Source organism: Ceratotherium simum, chromosome 20, assembly GCF_057802395.1.
Source record: "Ceratotherium simum simum isolate JZ-2026a chromosome 20, ASM5780239v1, whole genome shotgun sequence".
NCBI lineage: Eukaryota > Metazoa > Chordata > Mammalia > Perissodactyla > Rhinocerotidae > Ceratotherium > Ceratotherium simum.
In genome coordinates, this window is record NC_141919.1 from 50,310,220 (window position 1) to 50,330,897 (window position 20,678).

A 20,678-nucleotide genomic window follows, 5' to 3' on the forward strand; every position below is an offset into this window, starting at 1 on the left:
GCCCCAGCAACCAATGATATGTGTCTGTCCCAACGGTTTTGCCTTTTCCCGAATGTCACATACATGGACGCATATAATAGGTAGCATTTTGAGTCTGTTCTGCTATCGTTTTTAATCTGGTTACAGTCAGGTCAAGCTCAGCCAGTTGGCCTTGAGAACGTGGGCCGAGTTCAAAGACAGCTTCTGGGTTAACCAGCCTAGGGAGAGCGTGCTGGCCTGGGCAGAGGTGTTACAATGAGAGCATCCCAAGAGCGGAGGTGGGCTCTCCAGCAGCTACCACTATCCTTCTCTCGGTGCCCTGCGCAGCCTCCTCTCCTGACGCCTGGGCCAAAACGCCTTCCTCTAGGCTCACCCACACCTCCGCATTGCCACTACCATGAAGACTTTTGCCCTCATTCTTAGCCTGTGAGCTGTATTTGGCACTGTTGACTATAGACCCTTTGAAACACTTAAAATTTTTTTAATTTAAAAAAAATGCATATTCATTGTAGACAATTAAGAAGATACAGTTCCTGGGGGCCGGCCCCGTGGCTTAGCGGTTAAGTGCGCGTGCTCCGCTACTGGCGGCCTGGGTTCGGATCCCGGGCGCGCACCGACGCACCTCTTCTCCAGCCATGCTGAGGCCCTGTCCCACATACAGCAACTAGAAGGATATGCAACTATGACATACAACTATCTACTGGGGCTTTTGGGGAAAAAAAGGAGGAGGATTGGCAGCAGGTGTTAGCTCAGAGCCGGTCTTCCTCAGCTAAAAGAGGAGGATTGGCATGGATGTTAGCTCAGGGCTGATCTTCCTCACAAAAAAAAAAAAAAAAAAAGGAAGATACAGTTCCTGCTACCCAGAAAAAAAGACTCTTAATATTCTGGTGTATAGACTACCAGGCATGTGTGATACACACTTTCCTTTCTCTGTTAAGATTATACTGTTTGTAACCTGCTCTTTTGACTTCATAACTTGTTGCCCAACATTTCTTGAAACTTTTAACGTCTGTGACAACACGCTTTCAGAATTCTTATCTTGAGGGACATATTTTTCTCCACTTGTTTCCTGTGAGTGGTTGTCAAGTCACACAGTCTTTAGTATTGACTCTGCCTCTTTAAATCTCACTTCGTCTGAGAGGAGCCGCTCTGAGATATCCTCGTGTCATCTTTGTGTTGATGGCTTATTCAGACTTCGTTCAACAAACATTTCTTGCGTACCTACTATATGCTGGGTGGCCAGCTAGGTTGGAGTGATTCAGAAGTGAAAAGACAGACATGGCCCCTTTCCTGTGGAGCCTTCACTGTGAGGCAGGAGGCAGATGTGTAAACAGGCGATTGTAAGTGCAGTAACGTGGGAGGTACAGACTACTGAGGGGGATAGAAGGGACCCCTACCCGGGGAGGTGTTTCCAGAGGAAGTCACATCCTACAGGATAATGAGAAGATAGGTGAGTAAAGGCGGGGGGTGTTGGGCAACAGAGGGACAGCATGTGCAGAAATTGCCCTAGTGCCCTGGTCATAGAGTAGGTAAGTGTTCAATGATTGGGAACTGCTTTCTCCCGAAGTACCAATGCCAAAGCGATTTGACACGTGTTCATCCTAGACTTTGGAGGCCTCTCTAAGAGTAAAAGTTACATGTCACTAGAGTCGAAGTATTTTCCTCATTCTGAGGGTTCTTGAAAGAATTGAAGTGAGTATATGAGTAACCTTTGGTCCCACAGGAATAAAATGGCAGCCTTTTTTTCCTGGAGTGTGGAATCCTGGAAGGAGGCGCTTTCTCAAGAAAAAAATGAGTTGGGGGGTCCCATGGCCTACTGCCTCTTAATTTTTTACATGACAGGGCTGCCTAAAGCTATGGAGACCGTGAGTTGGGACTTGTGAGGAGAGTTGAGTATTTAATTACATAAAACAGCCCCGCCAGCAGTCTTGAAACCGTGGGCCCAGGGTGCCCTTCGCCCTCAGGGTTTGGGTGTCAACTCAGTGCCCTGGCTGTTTGCAAGGGAGGCAGAAGGTCGGCCGCTCCTCCCAGGCGGTCGTAGCATTTTCACATACTCCTAGTGATCTGATTTCACGTGCTTGTCACCCACCTTGGGAAGTTTATGTCCCCAGTCACACTTGGCTGCTAACACAGATCCTTTCAGATCATAACAAGCATTATTAAATAAGGTTCAGATTTGTTTTCAAACTGACCTTTCAGACTTTGGAAATCAGCCTAAGTTTTTTCAAATAGAAAGAACTTTTCACAAAAGAACTTTTTGAAAGTTCAGAAATGTTTAAATAGGAAGTTAAGACTCACCCCAAATCCCACACGGAGATGAGAATCTGGCTACTTCTGTCTCTCCTAGTTACGAAGCAACATCCCCTGTCACCTGGTCGATATCTCTTGCGGATTACCCTGCGGCAGCACGCTACTGTGTGGGATGCACAAGTGTCAGAGACTCTGTCACAAAGGAGAGTGTCTTGTGGATGAGGCCTGCAAGCAGCCCTGCACCACCCCCAGAGCTGACTGTGGCCACCCGTGTATGGCACCCTGCCACCCTAGCTCACCCTGCCCTGTGACTGCTTGTAAAGCCAAGGTGCGTATTCCTGGCTCCAGGTGGGGCGTGGACTGTGGTTCTGGGGCTGCTATTGAGTCCAGAACTGCCTGCTGCAGCCCTGGGCACAAATCCTAATCAGGGGTCCTTGGTTGCCAGGAGCTGCAAGTTAAGTTAGCAAGAGAAAGGTGGAGTACATCGGACAGATTGCTGTCTGCCCAGCTTGAGATGGCCTTTTAGTTCAGAAGGTGACCACGGTCTCTGTCGCCCTTAGATTAGATTCTCAAGAGAGATTCTGCCCACTCCGTTTGTTCAATAAATATAACAGTGTCTGTTTTGTGCAAGATATTACACTAAGTGTTGGGACTACACCAGTGAACAGGAGACACACAGTCCCTTCAATTAGATGGGACAGATGCCCTCTGGCTGATTACTCAATTAATTATGACTGTGGTGAGTGCCATGAAGAGTAGTTACCCCTGTGTGGAGGGTGCTGTGAGAGCATGTGAGTGGGGACTTACCCTGGTCTGAGGCATGCGCAAGGCCCCCCTGAGGAGGTGGAAGCAGAAGGATGAAGTGGAGTTGATTAGACCTTGGCTGGTCCTGGGTCAGCTGTCCACCTCTGGCTCACTGGTAAAAGCTTCATTGGGCCTGCCCCTTCAGGCGGGATTGAGGACAGAAGGGGGCGCTGTAGACTGGACACTTCCCTCCTAGCGTGTCAGCTGCGGCATTGTCAGTGTGCACGTGTACTGAGCTTCCTCCATCCTGGAGGGCAGCCACTCACGGCTGTTCTCTGCCGTGGTTTGATTTGAGAGGCTTTAAAAGTGAAACCTGCCTGTTCACATGGTTTCCATGTGCCAGAGGCCGCTCCGTTAATCTCATTTCAGGTAGAGCTGCAGTGCGAATGTGGACGAAGGAAAGAGATGGTGATTTGCTCTGAAGCATCCAGTACTTATCAAAGGTTAGTGCTGCTTGAATGTTAACAATTGGTGCATCCAGGTAAAGATGCACATGTTTACTGTAGGATCCTTACAACTTTGGTAAAGATTGGTAAGTTTTTTAAATAAATTTTCTTGAATCTGGTTTTTCTGGTTCAAAGAAAAAGTACTGCCCTATGTACCTTTCCTTCCCTAACTTTAATTTATAAAATAACTTTTTTATTTCTTCTCCTCCTCCTTCCTGTCTCTCTCCCTTTGGTCTTATTACACCATGAGATCAGAAGGGAAGATGTTGTCTGGGAAGAGGGAGAATGCCCCTCTGCCCTTTCCCTTATGGTTCTTGTGGCTGGCCAAATAATTAAAAGACAGGTTAGCAGGAGAAAAGAATACCAAGTTTAATAACATGTATACATGGGAGAAACTCAGAAATGAGCAGCCCGTCATTCTGTCTAAGCTGCTTGCTTAAATACTGTATTGTAGCTAAAGGCGTGGAAAGTACTGGGGGGTAGTGGTTTGGGATTTCAGAGGGGAAGAAGACAATTCACATGGAGACAGAAATGCAAACATTTGTCTGACAACTCTTTTCAGGGCCACCTGTAGAGAATGTGGCCAGGGAGAGACAGAAATTTTGATAAAATGGGCTTGGTGCCTTTCCTATCTTTCCTATCGCAGCATCTTATTTTACATTATACCACAGCCATAATATGATACTGGCTCCTTCCTGAAACAGATCTTCTGTGTGAAATTCTTTAGGCAGTTTGGGAGGGGAAACTCAAATGTTCTTCCTGAGTCTTCTGAGTCTTTATTGTCTTCAGCTTGAAATAATCCACATACCAGAGTGGTGCATCTTGGGGTGGCCTGCCCTGAGCACCATCAATGTCCTGAAGTTGCGTGAATTGCTTTAACATGCCACCACTTGTGGGACCAAGTCCTGTGCTCCTCCCCTGGGGTGGGGGTTTCTGAATGTCTGTGAGGTGTCTTTGCAGCCTCCTGAAATTTTGGGACCCGTGATTTCAGGAGGGGATCTGAGTGCAGAGGTGGAGGTGTTAGGGGTGGGTGGTTGTGTGTATCTCTGATCAGATGCAGAGATGTGCCACGGAGGCGGGATGTTAGGAGTATGCAGACATCGGGGGCTGTGTTTGCGTACCCACTGAATCCCGGGTGTTGGCCTGGATGCTCGAGGAGGGGGTATTGAGGAGTGGATTACCTCATCGCTTCTCTGGAGCTGCTCAGACTCTAATTGAGATAAGACACAAAAGTGTGGGTAGTCCATCATAGTCGGGATTCCAAGGCCACGCAAATTGTTGAGTGGTAGATTCGCCTAAAGAAGTCTTCTGTGTGCCTAGGATGAGGAGGTTCTTGGGAAACTGCAGTGCCTTTTCTTACCCTCCTTTTATATACTTCAGAATAGCTGCTATTTCCATGGCCTCTAAAGTAACAGACATGCAACTTGGAGACTCCGTGGAGATCAGCAAGTTAATTACGAAGAAGGAAATTCACCAAGCCAGGTACATTTTACATGTGTGGTATACCCTCTTTCTCCCATTCATTTATCTCAGTCCCCCACAGTAAAACCTTGCACACACAGTAGGTGTTCAACAGACAGTTAAGAGACCACACCCACTCCAGTCCAGTGAATGCTACTCAGGATACAGCTGAGACCAAAGGAGACTCTTCTAGGCCTCACTCCAAAGAGTGACCAGAGGGAGCAAAGACCTAGATATGCCTAGCCCAACCCACAAGAGAAAGAGAACCAGAGAGAGGAGGGTGAGGCTGTCAGAGGGGCACTGGGAGCATTTTGGGGGTTGAGCAGCCAGGGGACACAGAGGCCCTTCTGAGGACTCCGGGACTCCCATACCCAGAGGCCTGCCCACCTGTCATTGAGGGGACCTCATCCAGCCATCCTGGGCCAGCGTCTGCTCTGTTCCCAGGTTGACTACCTGAGAACTTATTGCTGGATGGGAGCTGTGAAACCTGTGCCCTGACCTTATTTTTTTCATTTGCTTCTCAAGGCTGGAGTGTGATGAGGAGTGTTCAGCCTTAGAAAGGAAGAAGTAAGTGGTTTCGACTGTCGTTTGTCTACTTGTCTTTGAGCTCTGTGAAATTCGTGGGAGGGAGCCACCCTTCAGGCATTCCCTCAGCACCTGCTCTGAGTCTTTTGCTGCTGTTGGAGAGCAAGAGAAATTCAATTGTCAGGAATTGAAGTGTTTCAAGATTAACTACTTAGGTGATTGCGACATATTTCTGAAACGTGAACATGTGTGGTTTGGGGCGTGGTGCAAACATCACATGCCACAGTGTACTTGTTCAGTGACCTGCAGACTTCCTGATTCCAATGGGGATAAGAGGCTTAAAATTTTTTTTGATGAACTTTTATGTTGAAGTATAACATACATATAGAAGATCAGAAGCATACAGATTAGTGAGTCATCACAAAGTAAATACAGTGGTACAGTCAGCACCCAGGTCAAGGAATAGAAAATTACCGGAACCCTCTCCTGTACTCCACAAAGATATAACTCTGTCCTGACTTATCTAACACTTTAGGTTAGTTTTGTCCATTTTTGAACTTGATGTAAATGGTGAAATCATGTAATTTGTATTATTTTTGTCTGGCTTCTTTCATTACATTTGTGACATTCATTTGTTGTTGCATGTAACAGTACTTTGTTCATTTTCATGCCTGCATCATATTTTATTGTATTAATATACCGTAGTTTATTTATCTATTCTGCCATTAATAGATATGTGTGTGGTTATCCATACTGAGCTATTGCAAATAAGCTCTGTTAAGAGCATCCTTATACTTGCTTTACTGTATACATGTACTCTTTTCTGTTGGATATAAACTTAGGAGTAGAATTGCTGATTAATAGGGTATGCACGTGTTCAGCTCTAGTTGATTCTGCCAGTGTCCAAAAAGGTCATACCAAGTTACTCTCCCACCAGCAGGGTCATAGTTCCCATTGCTCTACATTTTTGTCAGCACTTGGCAGTCTTTTTAATTTTAATCCATTCTTGTGGATGTATAGCCAGATGTCATTGAGCCTTTAATTTACATTTCCCTGGTGACTGGTGAGGTTGAGCGCCTTTCCGTCTGCTTATGGGCCGTTTGGATATCCTTCTGTGAAGTGCCTAGTCTAGTCTTTTGCTTATTTTTTAATTGTGTTGTCGGTCTTTTTCATATTGGTTAATAGGAGTTCTTTATATATATTGGATATGAGTCCTTTGTTCGTTTTATATATTGTATTTTCTGGCACTCCATGCCTTCACTTTTCACTCTCTTAATGGTGTCTTTTGATAAACAGAAGTTTCTGATTTTAATGTAGTCCAGTTAATCAGTCTTTTCCTTAGTGAGTAGTGCTTTTTATGTCCTATTTAAGAAATATTTGCCCATCCTGAGGTCATGATGATATATTCTATGTTACTGTCTAGAAGCTGTATTATTTTACATTTAGATCTACAGTTGACCTGGACTGATTTTTTTGCACATGGTATAAGGAGGGTTTATGAGTCAATTTTTTCTATATGAATATTCATTTGACCAGTACCATTTATCAAGATGTCCTTTTGGGAGTGGGGGGTGGGCACAAGGGGTGGAGGGATGCACGTGTATGGTGACTGATAAACAATAATGTACAACAAAAATTTCACAACAAAAACAAAAAAATAAAAAAAAGGAAAAAAAATGTTTAAGTAAGAATTGAAAAAAAAATTATCAAATTGTATGTTTTAAATTTGTGCAATTTATTGTATGTCAGTTATACCTCAATAAATCTCTTTATAAAAACCAAAAAAAAGAAGAAAAAAAAAAAAGATGTCCTTTTCCCAGTGCTCTGCAGTACCACCCTTGTCTTAAATCAAGTATTCATATTATCTGTGGGTATATTTCTGAGTTCATTCTGTTCTATTGTGCTAGTGTCACACTGTCTTAATATACCTTTATAATAAGTTTTAATATCTGGTAGTGTATCTCTTCACACATGGTTCTTCAGAATTGTCTTGGCTATTCTTGGCCCTTTGCACTTCCATTTAAATTTTAGAATTAGCTTATCAATATCTACCCAAAAAACCTACTGGGATTTTGATTGAGTTAGTATTTAATTTATAGATCAATTTGGGGAGATTTGACATCTTTATAATATTGAGTGTTCTCATCCTTGAGCAAGGTATATCCTTCCATTTATTCATGTCGTCTTTGATTTCTCTCAATGATATTTTATAGTTTTCTGTATATAGATTTTGTACATCTTTCAGTAGATTTGTTCCTTGTTCTTTGATGTTTTTTGACGCTGTTATAAATGGTATTTTATTCTTGTATCACTTTTAAATTTTAATTTTCTAATTGCTTGTTGCTGGTATATAGAAATACAATTGATGTTTGTTGACTTTTATTCACAACCTTGCTAAATTCACTTATTTCTAATAGTTATAACTTCTTTTGGATTTTGCATGTATACAATCATGTCCTCCTCTTCTTTTTTTTTTTTTTTGTGAGGAAGATCAGCTCTGAGCTAACATCTGCCAATCCTCCTCTTTTTTTGCTGACGAAGACTGGCGCTGAGCTAACATCCATGCCCATCTTCCTCCACTTTCTATGGGATGCCGCCACAGCATGGCTTGACAAGCGGTGCATTGGTGCACGCCCGGAATCCGAACCTGGGCTGCCAGCAGCAGAGCACGCACACTTAACCGCTACGCCGTGGGGCCGGCCCTTCATGTCCTCTTCTTGTGTGTGTGTGTGTGAGGAAGGTCAGCCCTGAGCTAACATCCGTGCTAATCCTCCTCTTTTTGCTGAGGAAGATCGGCTCTGAGCTAACATCTATTGCCAATCCTCCTCCCTTTTTTTCCCCCAAAGCCCCAGTAGATAGTTGTATGTCATAGTTGCACATCCTTCTAGTTGCTGTATGTGGGACACGGCCTCAGCATGACCGGAGAAGCAGTGCGTCGGTGTGCGCCCGGGATCCCAACCCGGGCCGCCAGTAGCAGAGCGCACGCACTTAACCGTTAAGCCACGGGGCAGCCCTCATGTCCTCTTCTAATAATAGTAATTTTATTTCTTTCCAATTCTTAACTTTTTTCTTTTTCTTGCCTTATTGCACTGGCTAGGGCCTCCAATACAGTGTTGAATAGAAGGTGGTGATAATAGATATTCCTGACTTATCAGAAAGCTTTAAATATTTCACCACTAAATATGATGTTTGCTATGAGTTATTTGAGGATACTCTTTATCAGATTAAGGGGCATTTTATTCAATGACTGGCAAACCTTTCTGTTTCAAGAAAGATTGATTAAAAGGTATAGCCCTGTAAAAATGTTAACAATTGAAGAATTTAGGTGAAGTGTATATAGGAATTTTTTGTAATATTCTTTGAAAATTTTTCAAGATGAAAAGTTAAACAGAAACAGACAAACACAGACTAAGTATAGTCCTGTTTTACCTTGAAGTTTGACTCTCAGCAGTTGTTAATAGGACCTCTTTTGGTGGCTAATGTGTAGACGGTGATGTGATGACTAATAGCACTGCCCGAATTTCCCTTAGTTTGACCTTATGGTAACTTTGTAATAACTGCTGTTGAAAACTCGCCCTTTAAGAACCATTTGTCACAGTGTTCTCAACTGCAAAATGTGAACTAGAATCCTCAGTGTTCAGAAATGCTGTAGTGAGATCACAGAAGGCCTCCAGACGTGGAGCTGCACCTCCAGGTGGTCGAGAGGCAGTGTGGGATAGTGGTCAGAGCCAGGGCTCCAGAGTCAGCCTGTCTGGATTGAGTCTCCGCTTCACACATCACTAAGCTATGTGACTTTAGGCAGTTTACACCTTCACTCTAAGCTTGAATTGTCTTAAAAATCTGTGGAAATGGTGATAATAATAGTATCTGCCTCCCTGAGTTGTCGTGAGGATTAATAAATTAACACTAAGGATGATCTGTATGAAGCTGTTGCCACAGGCCTGGCGCATTAGTAGATGCTCAGTGAATGTTAGTTGTTGATCAGAACTGGCTCTCTGTTTGTGAAAACCTTTCGAATTTCTCCTCAATCCATATAGTGAATTTCTCCACAAACCATATAGTGAAGGACATAATGACCTTCACTATATGGTCATTCTTTCTGAAATACCAACTGACCTAAGAAAAAAAAGAAATGCAAATATAAAAAAGAAAACATCTAAAGTTGCAAGTGTATACTCCATTGCAGAAATTAAACTCTGGCAGGCCAAATTCAGCCCACAGATATGTTTTATTGGTGTTTAAATTTGAATGAGTGGCCAGCTAATCAAAACATCAAAAGCTCTCCCCCTAGAAATTCTCTTGTAATTTTGAAAATTGAGCTTAAACCAGATTCTTATGGGCATTAAACTTGCAAGAGACCCTTGTCTTGGTGTAAATGAAAATTGTACTAAGAGCTAAGCTGAATTTTATCTGTCTTAAAAAAAAAATAAAGGCATAACTGGGTGTTGGTGAGATACCATGAGACTCGTACACTGCTGGTCAGAACACAGGCAGGCAGTGTGGAGACCACTCAGACCGCAGTGACCAAGGGTCTCGTGTCCGTACCGTTTAACTCGGTAATCCCACACCTGGAAACATTTTCCTGAGAAATAATCTTAAAATCTTTTTGCTCAGAGATATTAATTGTGTCACTTTTAATATTGAGAAACTGGGGAACTGTGACAGAAATCTAAATGGAGAATGTTTAAGTAAATTATGGGATATACATAATTAGAAGATCATGCAGCTATTCAAACAGTAAGTGTGAAAACCAAATAGTCATATGAGAAATGCCAATCATATAATGATGTGGGGAGAAAAGATGCATTAAATATACACTATTTTCTATACACTAATTATATCTACTTAAAATTAAAGAGAAAAAATATCTGAAAGGAAATGTATTAAAATGCAATGCTTGTGTTGTTAACGGAATTCTTTCCTTTATTTTCCAGACGTTCTGTGAGGTGATATTGATTGTAATATTTCTGTGTCTACTTTGTGTAGCTGATGTTTGGGTGAAACCTCAGAGAACATCCCGTTGACCATTCCCAGAGCTCTCACCCCCAGCCTTCTCTCCACCACGTAACCCAGGCCCCAGCGTCAGCCTGTGGCTTGCTCAGACCCAAATAGATGGTCGTGTTTACTTTCTCCCATGAAGACAATACCATATCTTGTCCCAAGTTGTTGTTATTCTTTCCTTAATAATCATGCGATCATTAACGAATAGAGAACGGAGGATGTGGCAGGCACTCTGTTACTACAAGATAGTTTCCCTCCCCTCCTTTCCTTTTAATTACATGGCTTCTCTCTCACTTTCAGGCGTTTAGCAGAGGCATTTCATATCAGCGAAGATTCTGATCCTTTCAATGTACGTTCTTCAGGGTCAAAATTCAGTGACAGCTTGAAAGAAGATGCGAGGTATGTTGCTTGTTAGCTGCTTTCTTAATTGTGGCTTACAAGAGTGTTTGGTCTTTTAAGATGTGATAACTAATATGTACTCCTCTGTGAGCCAGTTGAAGTTTATATATCTATTATAAGAGATTATATGATGTTTAATAAAAATCCTTCTCTTGGTTTCTCAAAACTGCCCTTGAAGAATTTGATTTGGGCTGTGTGTGTGTGTGTGTCCCGTGGTAGGAGTTTGGGCCTCCCCGGGGCTGGACTAGCCTGAGTGGAAGGCTCTCAGGCCTCAGCCCACCCCTGTCCACCCGGGTCTCGAGCGTGTGGGCTCTCACTAGGGCAGAAACGGCTCCTATTTTCCTCCTGTCACCTGGCCCTCCGATGGCTGTTTCTCCTTCCGTCTTCTCCTTTCTCATATTTGTTTTCTCTTTTTCTCTTTTTTTGGTTCGATCGCAGTCAGCCTTCTGTTATCTGACAGTTCCTGACCTCTGCAGTTCTGCCCACATTGTCCATTGTCTGCACTTCACAGGCCGAGAGGGTGGGTGGAAAGGATTCTCAGAAGAGCGGGAACAGGGCCGGCCCCGTGGCTTAGCGGTTAAGTGCACGTGCTCTGCTGCTGGCGGCCCGGGTTTGGATCCCGGGCGCGCACCGACAAACCGCTTCTCTGGCCATGCTGAGGCCGCATCCCACATACAGCAACTAGAAGGATGTGCAGCTATGACATACAACTATCTACTGGGGCTTTGGGGGAAAAAATAAATGAATAAATAAAATTATAAGGAATAAAAATAACCCTTTTAAAAAAAAAAAAGAGCGGGAACAGATGAAATTAACTGTGGTGATTTCTCATTTCAGGAAGGACTTAAAGTTTGTCAGTGACATTGAGAAGGAAATGGAAGCCCTTGTGGAGGCCGTGAACAAGGTTAAAGTCAAAACATACAACTGGACGTGTCTCTAAGGCCAGCTTGATAGAAACTCAAGTCCCAGAAACACTGTCAGTGTAGAGCAGTTGTAGGAAAAAGCCCCAACTTCCTTGAGGATCCTTATCTTTTTCCAGAGCCCAGCCACTATAACAACATCCAGGGAAGCCCTGTCCTGCCTCAGAAAAGACATCTGCCATCAAACTGAATGTATAAAAAATCCTAGCTCAGTGCCTAGAGTGGGTGAAGAAACTCTGGACGAGGGGTCCAATAGTGAGAGTTGACTGGCTGTGTGGGATGCTTAGGAAGACGTGCTGGGCCCTCAGGTCTCTGACGGTCAGTTGTACAATAGGACACACTGGTTCTTTATTTCCCCAAAGGCGAGACAGACACCTTGGGTCCTGATAAGAAGTTGGATGCCTAGAGCTACAGAGCAGTGGGGTGAAGAGACCCCTCAAGGGTCTCAGGAGGGTGAGGCGTGTGTCCTGGAGGCAGCAGGGATGTCGAGGACGTAGCTTTGAGCAAGAAAGTCTTGTAGTCAGAGCAGCGGGCCCCATGGTGGCCCCTCTTTATTCCTGGGGACCATGAGCGAGGACGAGAGAGCTGCTTCAGTTCCATGTCTAATGGAGGATTTTCTTCCCACCATCTCTCTTAGCTTCCGCCTCTCCGTTCCTCCCTTCTCTTCCCACTTCCCAGCAGGATACTAACTCGAAGGAAAAAAATGGAATCATTGTTCTCCTCCGAATTCGGAAACCTGAGCAAATGCATTTCTCTGCTTGTGTGTCTGTATCTGCACACTCATGATTTTTAATGTAGAACGCACTTTTATAGGAAGTGAGATTTTCTTATTTTGTAAGTCTTCGATTTATTTAGTCATTTCTTGGGAATGTCGCTCACTCCCTGGTCATGGGCCCCCTCAGGAGGAACCGTCACACTGTCCGCATGAGTCTCAGTTCACTTACCCATGTCCCTAACCCTGGCCAGCTGCTCCCGTGTGGCTCACAGAGTGAATGAAGGAAGTGCATCAGCCCACGGCTTGGTCAACCCATCCTGGCGGCTTGCTTGGCAGTCAGTGAGATGCTGTGCACTGTGAGCCTCCAAGACTCAGCCCCTCTTTATTGACCCAGGCTGTTGGGTGGGGTGGGAAGGGCCTTTGTAAGCGTATTCTTTCTTCAGGATGATTTTACAATTAGTCATCTTTTCTCTTGATACAGGGGAAGAATACTAAGAAGAGCCACTGCTTCCCTCCCATGAACAGAGACCACCGCCGGATCATCCACGACCTGGCCCAGGTGTACGGCCTGGAGAGCGTGAGCTACGACAGTGAGCCGAAGCGCAACGTCGTGGTCACTGCAGTCAGGTGGGCTGATCTTGCCACTGCAGGAAGAACTGCTCGGGGGGGCACGCTGGACCTGGGAAGCAGGGTCTGTCGATGTTTGCTTTCCTTACTTCCTCTCCTAGAAGAATAGATGGAAAATCTGCTTCTGGGACAGCCATTCTGAGATGATCTGAAGGTCTGGACCAGGGAGCAAAGCCCAGGCCTCAGTCCATAGGGCAGACACACCTACAGTACACCAGCCTCACGTCTGCCCAGACCCACGTCAGTTACTGGAGGCGGGGGGAACAGACCCTGGGGGCCTGGGTTGGATGCCTGCCCATCACACTTGTTCCTTTCCCCTCTGCCCTCCTGGCCTCATGGAAACAAAGAATGCTGGACTGTACTCAAGGCATCCCCTGTAAACAGTGTTTGCCACCAGAGGAAATTGAGGCAGTAATGTGAGACAGGAGGGGACAGGGAGGACCTAGGGTCACTGTCAGAACCTGAGGGAGGAGAAGGACTACCCAATGAAGAAAACTCGAGTGTGAGATGAGAGGAGGCAGGTAACAGGCCCAGCAGAGGTGGGTGGAAGGGTCAGGGGTTACATGGAGGAGACCGTGCCTGAGAGGAGACCGGTCGTATCAGAGCACTCAGCAGCAGCATAGTGTAAAGTTGCAGACTGGATTGCCTGCTGTCTGCCTGTCTCCACAAACCGTCCTCACTTTTCAATACTTTGTGTTCTGACTTTTATCAGAGGGAAGTCCATTTGTCCTCCTACCACGCTCACGGGTGTACTCGAAAGGGAAATGCAGTCCCGTCCTCCGCCACCAATTCCTCATCACAGACATCAGACAGACAAGTAAGGATTCTTCAGTGCTTCCAGAAGGCCCTGTCTGTTCAGAGAAGCCAGCAGGGGTAGAGCTGTCCCGGCTGTACCTGCCATTGGCGGCCTCCTCAGGCCTGGCCTTGGGGTGCTGTGTTCAAATAGTGTGGTTGGACTGGGATGTGGGACACATTTGTTCATGCCAGAGGGTCCCAGTGTGGTGTTTGTAATGTCCACGTCCCTCCAGGGAGAAGTCACTGGACATAACTTCCCCAGTATAGAGGGTGACATCAGGAGTGGATTCAGTCTATCACGCCAGAGGATTTAGGGACATCACGTGGTTCACAACAGTTACTCTGGAGAGGGAAGTGGGATGGGGGGAGAGTTGGCAGTGAAAGGGGGGACTTTCATGTTTTGCTCTGTCTACTTCTGTATGGGTTGAATCATTTTTACAACAAAAACATATGTTCATGATTTAAAGAGAAAAGAGAAGCGCGTTGGCAAGCAGCAAGTCTGCCGGGTGTTTTCTCAGACAGAAGCAGGCAGGAGCGCCGTCCCTCCTTCCCTTCCTCTCCCGCCAGGAGGGGAGCAGCTGCCCGACCTGGACCGAGGCATTGTTGGTAAAAGTTCCTCTGAAACCCAGAGGGGTCGCTGCTCCTGTTCTGACCTTGCACACAGAAGCCCTAGCAGTCTCTCCTGCACAAAACCTCTGGGAGGATGGGTCGGACAGTTTACAAGGCCACCATGAGGGTCATAGCGGTTGGCGTTCCCCTGGCACTGGACAGGACAGCTAGGTGTTGCCCACTGGGCACAGCCTCAGCCAGGAGCATCTAGGGCCATGTAGCTCCCCAGGACCAGCCCTGCTCCACCCCTGTGAAGAGGGCAGCCTGGATTCCGGTCAGCACAGCTGTGACTCCATGTGGGCAGTGGTTTTGGAAACATGAGGGAGATTCCACGCGTTATTCCACAGCCGTGTCCAGTACCACCCATACCTGACCACGTGGAGTCATTGGCCTGTTTATGCCGTGCTGTCTTTTTTTTCCTTTGCTTGCTCTGTTTTTGTACAAAACTTTATTGTGCAACGTTTTTAGAGGAGAGAGAATAGTATTAATATAGTGAACCCCTGTGTGCCCATTAGTGAATTCTGCAGTGCCCAGCACATGTGGGCCCTGCTGTCTTATCAAAGCTTCACAACCTGTGAATCTGCTCATCCTGAACATTCTGAAGACGCCCATCTGTTTCCCCCAAACGAGAAAAGATTGATCAGTCTTTGTTTGCTTTTCAGGAATCCTGGGAGCAGTAATTTACAGAAAATAGCCAAGGAGCCAGTAATTGACTACTTTGATGTCCAGGACTGAGAGGATCAAGATGCACTCAGATGAAAGAGTGATTAGGTGTGGGGCAGGCTCATTTGCCAGCGGATAAGTTGTGCTTGTTCCAACTGCCTGGGGGACTGACAGCATCGCCTCCTGTGTCGGACGGACACATCCAGAGCCCGAGTGTGTCAGAGTCCCCTTGTCCTCCCTTCCCTCTGTATAAAGTGTTTCCGTGCGGCCAGCTCTCTGCCTGGACAGTCATGTTCTTGCAGAGCCGCCTCACACCATCACTGATTGCTCGGAGGGTTGGTGGTGGAGCGTTGGGCTTGGTTTGGACAAACCAGAATTTAGCCTGAAAATGGCACTTAGTCAGAGCCCCAGTTGTCCCGGCATCCATCCCCTTCGTGAAGATGCCTGCAACACCAGATGCGCCTCGCTTCCTTAATCCAAACTGATCTCAATCTTTGGAAGGACACAAGCGAGGTTCTCAGCCCGAAATACCAACACTGAATTGGCACACTATACCCAGAACCCTACATGCTGTGTTAAACCCAGCTGTCTTATCTGAGTCTGTGGCCAAACACTCATAGGTCTGTGTAGCTTGACTATTTTCGTGGTTCTCAGTACCATCAGTCCCAGACCGAGGAGAGGGGCCAGGTTGCTTTACAGACTTGTTTTCCAGAGTGCAGGGGGTGCCCCACACCACGTCCCTGAGCCTGTCTGGTACAGACACTAGCTATCCACCATGATGGTGGAGGACATAGAGCCAGCTGCTCCCCCGCGAGGTCACACTGTGGCCTCCGTGTACTGACCAGTGTAGCCCTAACTCCTCTCCGGTGGAGAGAGTCTCAGGTAGACTTCCTTTCCTCTGTTGCTCTCTCCCAGGCCTACAGCAGCCGTAGTGGCTCTCCTTGTCTCTGAGCTCTGGACTTCTGTCTGAATATTCAGAAAAAAATGTGGACAGTCAGGGTTTACCCCAGCAGCCTGCTGGAGGTATCCTTCAGACTCCTGTAGGGCAGGCGCATCGACAGTTACATTAGTTTGGCCCTCTTTGCATTGGCATCCTTCTGGCATGGAGCCAGACCGCCAACAACTGCTGCTCCCGAACAAGCCACAAGCCCGAGAGCAGCAGCAGGAGATCTGAGAAGTGACGTCACAAAACCGGCATTTAATATTCATAGGAAGAGCAGGGCTGCCCTTCCATCCTGACCTAGACAATCTGCCTTGAAAGGCGTCAGGTACAGCAGCGAGAACAGGCAGCTGGAGGGAAGTGACGGAGAACTACAAAACCACCTTTATCTGCACCCATTCAGCACCGAGTCAGTGGCCCCAAACACAAAAGGAAGCCCACGGGCGTCTGTTACGTCTTTCGGGCAGTGGGATGGGTGGGTGGACTGTACGTTGAGAGCAGCTCAGCGTCGGCGGGAGGCGGGAGACCATTGCAGATTCCAGCTCTGCCGCCCAGCTTGCTGTTTGGTCGAGTGGAGGTGGTGCCTCCCTCACCAGGGCGGCTGACGGGATTAAATGAGATAACGTACATGGGGTGCCTGGTCTGTCATAGGTGCTTTATGAAAATGATGCTTGATATTTGGGAAATATATGTGTCTTCTTCTTCCTCCATATCGCTAGCCAAGTAAGAGGTGTAGAATGCTGCGCAGGCCTCTTCTGGTGAGTGCCTGCGCGCCCGCCCCGCGCCAGCCCTGTGCTGAGCCGTGGGAAGCGGAGGTGACCTGTTCTTTTACCGTTAGTAATCCAGCAGGGGACACATACCTCATCAAAAACTTACAATGGAATTGGTTGGTCTGGCCCAAGTAGGTCATTAGTCTGTTATTCAAAGCCGAGGAGCCGTAAGAGGAGTTTGTGACGTGGGAGGGGTGGGTTGGCTCTTGTGGTTGGGGGAGGGAAACAGGAGGAAGCCTCTGAGCTGAGTCTTGAGGTGGCAGACCGCCAGGGGGAGAAGGAGAGGGACGTGCCGAGTGACGGCAGATAGCATGGGACAAGCCCAGGGGTGTGGTTTGAGGAAGGGTTAGTTGTCTAGAGTGGGCAGACAACTGGAGGGACAGGTGATGAGGCTGGACAGCTGGACAGGGGTCAGCTGTGGGGAGCCACAAGGAGCCATGAAGTGTCCTAAGCAGAGAGTGGCGCGGCTGGATTTATGATCCAGAGCAGGAGTCGGCATGTGTTTTCTGTAAAGGGCCAGATAGTAAATATTTTAGGCTTTGGGAGCCTTAGAGTTTCTGTCGCAGCTGCCCAGCTCTGCACCATAGTGTGAAAGCAGCCACAGACAATACGTAGGCGGTTGAGCATGACTCTGTTCTAATAACACTTTATTTTATAGATACTGAAATCAGAATTTCATATATTTTTTATGTGTCACAAAATAATATTCTTTTTATTTTTTTCCAACTATTTAAAAACGTAAAAACCATTCTTAGCTCATGGGTTGTACAAAAACAGGCCGCAGGCTGGACTTGGCCGTGGCCCTTAGTTTGCCCCCTGTTCTAGAGCGGTCTCCCAGGCCGTGTGCAGAAGGGATTGGAGGACTGACTTGGAGGCAGGAGGCACAGCCAAGAGCTGCAGGAGTGATCCGAGTGAGAGGGTGAGGTGGTGCTGCAAAGAGGGAAGAGAGTCAGGAGATCCGGGAGGCAGGATAGGATGCCAGGGGTCAGCAGGGAGTCCCCTCAGATCACCAAAGGGACCCCAGACCCCCTCAGCAGGGGAAGCTGCTTCTCCTGGGTTGGGTTCTCCACTGAGCAGTGGCCTTGGACAAGACTTTACGTGAGCGTGGACTAAGGGGAGAGACACTCCCACCTCAGCACCCCATACGTGGAGGAGCCTGTGGGCACCAGGACCCCACACTGTTGCTCCCTGAGAATCAGGTGGTGTTTTCCCTCCCCCCTCCAGCCCCACACTCTACTTCAGCAGGAATTTCTTTATGAGGCCAGAACTCTCCAGAGACCAAGTTCTTATCTCTGGAATTCCCTCTGGCTTGTCTGGCAGGGCTGGCTCCTCTCAGCAGTGGTGCCAGCCCGGCGTGCCGTGGGGGGTGGTGTGCAGGACTGTGGAGGTGAAAGCAGCCCTCCTGACTGCAGGGTCTGCGGGCAGCAGCTCTGGATCCTGTCCTGGCCAGGCCAGAGCACAGACCAGGGAGGGGAAGAAGGAGTGTCAGTCTCAGGGGAGGTGCGAGTCTCAACACTGGGTCCTGAGATTTAGGTGTGGGGGAGTCCTTCCCCCGGGGTGCCAGCCTCTTGCTTCGTTCGTGCCCGAAAGCCTGGAGACCTTGTTCTCCAGGGAGAATCTGCCAGTGCTTCCTTTTCTAAAACTGGGGAGGGAGTGCCAGGCCAGGCCAGAGCTCCTTCCCCTCCACAGACCTGCCTTCCTCGTCAGTCCCCTCACGCACCCTGCCATACCCAACCGGGAAAGTTGTGCCTCCCAGACTCCCCACGTGGCCTCAGCACAAATGTCCCATACCATCTCTCGTGGCCCGTTAGAGCTCACAAATCCCCAGGGCATTCTCGAAGCCAGTCCAACCCCAGTCCACAAAGGCCCAGCCCAGAAGGGCCAAGCCTTCATGGGGTCACACAGTGTGTGCCAGGCCGGGACTGGAATCCAGACCTTGGGTTTCCCAGCCTAGAACCACCCGAGACCAGGAGGGGCTGAGTCCTCAGGGAGTCCTTCCCAGTGGCGCGGGCTGCCCTCGGCCCTGGGCTTCATGTGGTTGCTCTTCGTAAGGCACAGCCTCCCAGGAGACCTGCTGCAGGGAACCCGGCTGAACTGCGAGGATGCCCGTTGGCTGCCTCAACTCTCCGTGATGCTGGGCAGTTTGCTCCGGGGTCTGGACACTGGTTTCCCCATCTGTCGGGTGGGGATAGTTCCTGCCTATGGGCTACCCTGCGCCACTGGAAGGGTGATGGGCAGACAGAGGGTCTGGGCGGTTGGGAGAGTCTCCCCGTGTCATGTTGCATCTCCGCACGCACAGTCGAGCCTCTGGAGCCCGTTTTCCCAGGACTGTCTCTCAGGAGGCAGCTCACTTGGGGGAAGGGAAGAGCAGTCGAGAGGCTGCTCAGCAAGGGCAGGGGCTTTCAGTAAACGCCTCCCCTTAAACTACCCTCTCCCCACCCACCCCAAGCCTGACACGGGGTGAGGGAGGTAGGAGTCCTCATGTTCCACACTCTCAAGAATCTCTTCTCAGGGTAGATAACAGCTTCTGAGCACTTAGTATTGCCAAGCTCTGTGCTCGTCTCTACTCCTCAAAGCCCCATGAAATACGTATCCTTATCATCCCATTTTACCAAGGAGGAACCCGAAGGTTGGAGAAGTTAGGTCACTCACCTAAGATCAGCCAGTGAACAATTGGGGACCTGAAATTCCTGCTAGGAGTGACTCCAAAACCTGTGTCCTCTCTGCTGCACGGGCAGAGAGCTCGTCTTGGAGTCCCTGGGACTGTGTGGCCGGCGGGTCAGGATAAGTGGAAGGAAGTTGACACCATGTCTACTGCAATGTAGAGAACACGGGCAACCCACCGAAGATGGGACTTTTTCCGACAACGACCACAAGGGGGCAGTGTGTACCTCCCCCAACCAGGAGCCTGGGGATGGGCAAGGGGAGTGCTTACACCCAGGGAAGAGCTCAGGAAAGCTCTCTAAAACTTGGTAGTAGAGTTTACAACCAATGTCTTTTAAATTTATCACCTTTTCATTTCTTTTAATACTGTTTTCTCTCTGCTCATTGATATACACAGTATAAGCACGGGGGGAGAAACAAGCCATGCAGATGTCTGAAGGAAGACCATCCCCGGCAGAGGGAACAGCCATTGCAAAGGCAGGTGGTGGCAACATGCCGTGCCCCCTGAAGGAACAGCAAGGCATCAGTTGCAGGGGAAGGAATAAGGGAGAAGCGGGGAGCCAGGGCCTTGAGGCCATGGGAAGGCTTAGGGCAGCAGAGGGACCAATCAGATCTGGCTCGTCTTTTGAAAGGATCACTCCAGCTGCTGTGTTGAGACGAGAGACTGTAGGGGTGAGTCCAAGCAAGGGGAGAGGCTGGGAAAGTGGTTAGAGACCACGCCGTAATCCAAGAGAGGCTACGGTGCCTCAAACCTGGGTGACAGTGGTGGGGTGGTGAGAAGTGGTTGGATTCTAGATCCCTTTTGCAGATAACACCTATGACATCTGCTGACAGCTGGGGTGTGGGGTGTGAGAGAGAGAGAGGTGGCAGGGATGACTTCAGAGTTTTTGGCCTGAGCACTGGGAAGATTGAATTTGCTATTTACTGAGGTAGGAAAGAATGTGGGAGGAGCAGACTTGGGGATGAAAATCTGTCCAGTAGGCGGTTGTACATGGGAGTCTAACGTCTGGAAACAGGATTGGACTGGAGATCTGACTGAGGGAGCTGTTGGCATACAATGGTATCTAACGGCTGGTGAGACCCTGTTGGGAGAGAGAGTGGAAGAGAAGA

General features: G+C 47.8%; 1 protein-coding gene across 4 annotated transcripts in view; it reads left to right on the forward strand.

Moving 5' to 3' along the window:
* The window catches only part of NFX1 (nuclear transcription factor, X-box binding 1), a 63,325-nt gene extending 47,860 nt beyond the window's left edge, over positions 1-15,465 (forward strand). For all 4 annotated transcript variants that reach the window (XM_087444728.1, XM_087444729.1, XM_087444730.1 and 1 more), the window contains exons 16-24: positions 2,327-2,557; positions 3,403-3,476; positions 4,860-4,961; positions 5,466-5,507; positions 10,767-10,865; positions 11,703-11,769; positions 12,982-13,127; positions 13,840-13,944; positions 15,194-15,465. In XM_087444728.1, the coding sequence (XP_087300854.1) occupies positions 2,327-2,557; positions 3,403-3,476; positions 4,860-4,961; positions 5,466-5,507; positions 10,767-10,865; positions 11,703-11,769; positions 12,982-13,127; positions 13,840-13,944; positions 15,194-15,266 (939 nt within the window). In that variant the 3' untranslated portion in view covers positions 15,267-15,465. The remainder of the gene's footprint in view (positions 1-2,326; positions 2,558-3,402; positions 3,477-4,859; positions 4,962-5,465; positions 5,508-10,766; positions 10,866-11,702; positions 11,770-12,981; positions 13,128-13,839; positions 13,945-15,193) is intronic.
* Positions 15,466-20,678: the final 5,213 nt, after the last annotated feature.